General features: G+C 36.4%; 1 protein-coding gene across 1 annotated transcript in view; it reads right to left on the bottom strand.

Moving 5' to 3' along the window:
• LOC104512601 (UDP-glucose:glycoprotein glucosyltransferase 2-like) overlaps positions 1 to 5,741 on the bottom strand; it is a gene marked incomplete at its 3' end in the record, with an annotated part of 53,432 nt that overhangs the window by 29,669 nt on the left and 18,022 nt on the right. The window contains exon 8 of the mRNA XM_010155652.1: positions 2,962 to 3,061. Coding sequence (XP_010153954.1) covers positions 2,962 to 3,061 — 100 coding nt within the window. The remainder of the gene's footprint in view (positions 1 to 2,961; positions 3,062 to 5,741) is intronic.

Below are 5,741 nucleotides of genomic sequence, written 5' to 3'. Positions count from 1 at the left end.
TAGGGAAAAACACTATCAAGTCAGAAGTTCCAAAAGCTGAGTATGTAGGACACTGCTTTAAGGCACTTTCTACCAGTAACAGACATAATTCAGGAACACTACAGAACTTCTCCTTAAAAGAACATTTGAAATTAATGGGAATTATTACTGAGAATTCAGTTAGGCAAGGAGCAAAACAGCTACTTAACAAGTAGCTTGAGATGTCCATATCAAGGTGGACATTTACTGTGTGGCAGTATTACCACAACTATTATTCTGACTTCATAGCAATAGTTTTAGAGAGTCATGAAGTAAAAAATACTTTAGGGGAAAAATGCTCTGATTTTTATCTTGCTAAACTCAACATAAATAGTAGTAAGGTCAACAAGACTTGGAACCAGTGCTTCATTCTGCATACAGAGGTGATAAAAACTGCACCTATAAAAAGGTGCACCTTTAAGAAAATTTAAATCTTTTGAAATACCTTAGAGTATTAAGGCAGAAACATAAAAAATGAATATGAAAATAATAAAAAGGTGGAAAGAAGAAAAAGCTGGTCCAACATTAGCAAGGAAGTAAAATACTTATCAGCAAAAGGTAAGCTTTACTAACAGCCTTTTTGGTAATAAGAAAGCAATGCATTAAAGAATTGTTAACTAGCTCACTGTCTATGCGTGGCAGTTGACAATGTAGGATTCTAGCAAGATTTTAATGAGAAAGTGTGACGGTTGATCCTTGAGAAGGAACACCCTAAGAATTTGAGGTAACAAGTGTAAAAGTACCTGTGAAAGACATCTGCTGATTTTGAGTTCAGTCATTTGTTCAATTTGTTCAGAGCTTCACGAAGTTTTATGCATGTTTTCCTAACTATTAAGTGCTAAGCACTCAATAAAGAGAAACAATTGTCTGAAAGTAAACGGATACCATTTATCATTCTACATGGTGCAGGAATGGTCCTGTATGACCTTAAGGTCATAATATTGTCTATCAAATATCTTTATGCATCTTTATTCTTAACTGGAAGAATGTGTAGCTACGTAGTACTGCGTATCGGGGGGGAAAAAGGAAACTTTTCGCATGTTTATATTGTTAACATTCATAGAATGATTAATGAATAGCAAGAAACAGAGTATTATAATTCTTACTACTGCGTTCTTAAATAATAGATAATTATGACAAATATAAAACAAAGATGAAAAATACCCAGTAAAATGAATTATCAAAATGTCACCATGACATATATAAGTTGTTACGGTCTACATCTAGTGACATTTTGTAAAAGCTACCTCAGACTAACCTTTACAGCTGGAAATACTGAGACAAAAAAATGCAGTTTATAAACTAGAACGTGAAATAAACTTCCAGAAGAATGGTATATTCATTTTTCATGGTCTAACGGACCCCTCCATTTTTTGGGATCATGTAATATTTAATATTTATTTCCATAACTATAGTTCTAAAATTTTTATACAGCCTTTTCAAAACAAAATTTGCATAATTAAAGAATAGCTGCTTTAATCTCTAAACTGTGTGAGTTTGAAACAATCTTAAAATACTACTATTATAACGATCAGTTATCTGTCTAAAGTGATTAAGCAGTATCTTTTAATTTCCTGTTCCTTCAAGGTTTTTTTTCCAGACTACTATTTTTGACTCGGCAGGTTAAGCATGATTAGATTATTAATGAATATATTTTGTGCATTGTTTTCACATAATGCTCCTTTGATTTAAGTTTGTTGTCAATGCAGAGCTACTAACTTTAAATAATTTATATATTTGTAATCTCTCATGTCAAAAATAACATGCTGGATTAGCATATTAGAATAAATTATACAGGACCAGAACTGCAATTCCCCTTTTAATAAGTCTAAAATCTTCATATACTTTTAGCCATAAAAATGTGTGAAGAGTATGTAAATGCTACAAATACATGGTGGGAGTCGCAGTGGGATGTAACAATTTAATGACTTTTTAAATCAAGGGTTTAAATGTCACCTAGCATACCTCAAACTGACTTTCTCCTGTCCTTTAAAGAACAGAGCTGGCCTTCCAGTTCAACGTTTTGTACATTTCCACTGTCTTCTAATGGAAAGCTGCATTTCCTGACTGCTAATCCAAGTATAAATTTGAACTTTATTATTTCATTACAGTACGTTTAAGGCATTAAAAATAGTTATTTTTCTTCCTTGAAACAAGATGTTACAAAGGTAGTTTTTCCACTGCAGTATAGATTTTCTTGAATAGAAAATCAGAGACAATGAAACACTGTGATAATTAAACAAGAGTTGTAAAATGTGAAAGCAGACTGAGTTAAGAATCCTATTTAGCATCATATTTAATTCAGTAATTCAAGCAAGTATTGCTGATAGGATTACATGAATAACTTATTAAATATAAAGAAAATCATTTCTCAATTACAATACAATTGGCTAACAGGAAGAGCAATTTTTAATATTAGTACAGAACAAAATGTTATTAATGTATTTAATATTTATCTTGATCTTTTATTAAGTAATCTGTTATGGGAGACAGATCTTCCCCAGTGAGAACACTAACATACATTAGCCAGGGCCCAATCTTGTCAACAATGTTGTGCTTAGAACAAATTTGAGTGGATCCCCTACAAAATTTATTAATAGAATTTTGCCTCTTCCTATTGAAAGCAGATCTGCCACTAATTCAACAGAATTTTACATGTGGGAAAATATCGCTCCAGTAAGGCCGTTAGGACTAGACATTCAGCCATATGTGCCTGAAGGATTAGAATGCCTTCATGGCATCTCCTGCATGAGTCAGGAAACATTTAAGAGACTGACCACGAGCCCTCCATTTTCTACTAAATGAAATTGCCTGGAATCCACCTAGCAAGCTGTAAGACATGAACATCCAGCTGAAGCATTGGGATATGAATCTGTATTACTGTCATTAAATTCAAATGCAAACATAAAAACAGTATTTGAGAAACAAGCTTAAGTATCATACCTGGCTCTTATTGGGAAGTTCTGAGCTAGGTCTTTCATTACTTTTAAGGCATCGTAAACAGGGGCAGACATAATTTGAGCAGCTGCTTGAAAACTAAGATCTGTGGGGAAAAAAAACCAACACTGGAATTATCGCTCTCAATCAGTACTGCCTACAATCAGAAAACTATTCTATATACACGCTCTTATCATTAACATTTTTTATGTTTTAACCATACATTGTGAAAGATTATGAAGTAACGTTATTAAGGTCAAAAAGACAGGCTCTTAAAAGTTAGAAATACCAAATTCAGGCTTTCCTACAGGATTCTTCTCGGCCATGCTGAGCATACACATTGTACATGCAATTTCTACATTTACAAAAACACACTGGGAAAAAAAAAAAAGGACAATTCATCACGTGGTATTATGCCAGTATCACAAGGATATCATGCTCAACCCTAGGTACACACTAACTCACAGACACCCATATCTGCAGCAAATAATAAGATCTTTCCAGCTCCCAGACTTCACCAGATTTTCAGAGAACAGATAAAGTGCAGAAGGCTGTACATGTGAGGTGTACAGTTTCAAGCGTAGCAGCAATTTCACAGGAAGAGAAGAAAATGGAGATTCACGAAAGGAAGGCCATTTTACTGTCAAATTTCAGTTCTCCTAAGTATCCAGCACAATTTTTCAAGGGATCTCATTTTTCTCTCTACGCTTTTTCTCAGAACAAAGTAGCTTTTCCTGCATCAAGACAGTTTACAGTTCATTTGCCTATCTACTGGAAAAAACAATGATGGAATTCAGTGAGCCTTCTCTGGTGCCTAACTTGGGTGTGACAAATCTTGGCACATGAGACGGGGGGAAAATCCGATTTTGGTACCAACAGGGTAAGGAAATAACATACTAGGTGCTTCCACGTACTTTGGATAGTCTGCCTAACCACCTCGGGGCAATGATAATTTTTCCTTATAATCTGCTATTTAAGACATTTGAGCAGAAACTGAAGGCCTCGGGTTATTCAGTTTGAGGGAAGCTGATGCCACGTAGAGTAAACAGTGCTGGGCAAAAAGTCATAGAGGATGCTGCCTAGTAGAACTTTACACCATCTTTTTGAAGCAACTAGGAATAATAATTAAAAAAAAACAGTTGAAGAAGAATTAATAGCACACATTCCTAGTTTAGCCTGGTAAGACACACCTTGGCTGGAAAAAAAAAGTGAGTCTGAGGGGTAGAATGTTAACTTGGTATTTCTTAGTACTTTTAATAAAAAATATAGCGAGATCACTGTTTTCAAAAAACACGTTTCAGATCCCTTTCAACAGCCTCCTAAGCTGTCATAAGGTGAAACAATACCGAATTGCTGCTGTTACTACAGATAGTGATGCCTTACCTGCTGCGCACTCAGGACATACACTTAAAATCCTTCATAGATTGTTAATAATTTTCATTTTGCACTTCACACCTACAGTACAAATATTCAAATCCCACTGAGGCCAACTGACATGTCTTCTTACCTTCTTGGACGTCTCTGGTAAGGGACTGTCACAGACCTCCCCTGCGGCACCCTAAGACAGCTGAGACAGCCATGTAGGGCACCTTGGGGAAAAGGTGATCCTGAGCTTAAAGCAGATCTCAAAGTATGCTTTGATAGCTAATGAAGCACTAGAGATCAAGAGGCTGTTCACACAGACAAAAGAATGTGTTACTGAAGGAAATACCACATTGGTACTCAGCGCATCATTTTGAGCTATAATACTAAACCTAATTACTTACTTAAAACATAAAGGCTCTTGAAAGACAACTCCTGAACGGTGCTGTGGGTCATTTATAAATAGAATTATGCCCTATAGCTGAAGGAGTTTTGGTGAAATTTAGTGAAATTTTTACTTGGAAGCTAATTAAAGGAAACCAGAGAGCAGCTGAGCCATTAACTCAGCCACTATAATTAGTCATTAAGAATGAACTAGAGAAAACACCCAGTCATGTCAGGAGTAAGAGTATCACAAGTAATGCACCACACAAAGAGGGGGCTGAAGACCCCGTCTGAAAAGCCAGTACCAGTCTTCCCAGTACTGAACAAACAGCATCCCAACACTTAACTACTTTCAGTACTGTATGAACTGGTTGCCTGGGAGGCAGCAACAGGTTATTTTTTTTATTTTTGTAGCCATCACCCTGCAGAAAAGACCACCACTAAAGACAGACCTTCTACCAGCTTTTCAAGGCAGATACTACAGGGATCTAAGTTTCACAGCTGCTTCTGCTTGAACATCAGAGTGGTATTCAATCATATAAAAAATTATATTGACAGAAAGAGAATTTTCATTTGCACAGTAGATTTCTCAGGAGAAATGAAATGCAGTATTTTTCAATTATTTTTAATTTTGGACCACAATAAATCCTGCAGCTGAAGGGGGTTCATTTGTAAAAGACTGCAAGTGAGCTATAATTATCTCAAATACCTAGTTTCTGACCGGGTACTGCTAGCAGCAAGCTCCGTAACAGTCAGGGTCCCAAAAAGAAACTGAAGTTCAGATGATTGCTCAGGCTCCTTCACTGCACTGTATAAAGGCAAATCAGTTTGATCAGGTTGTCCTCTGAAACGGAAGCATCTGGAGCACCTCCTTCTCCATGGACTTGGTGCCTGCAGAGCTGTTTCTCTCACATGTTCTCACTCCTCTCCAATTTCTCTCTCTCCATTTTTCCCCCCCCATCTTAAATGTTATTCCAGAGGCACTGCCACTGTCGCTGATGGGCTCGGCCTTGGCCAGTAGCAGGGCCATCTTCGCGCCA

This window comes from Eurypyga helias, unplaced genomic scaffold (assembly GCF_000690775.1).
Source record: "Eurypyga helias isolate BGI_N326 unplaced genomic scaffold, ASM69077v1 scaffold9217, whole genome shotgun sequence".
Lineage (NCBI taxonomy): Eukaryota > Metazoa > Chordata > Aves > Eurypygiformes > Eurypygidae > Eurypyga > Eurypyga helias.
Note: the sequence above shows the minus strand (reverse complement) of the source record. Positions and strands in the feature narration are given on the sequence as shown.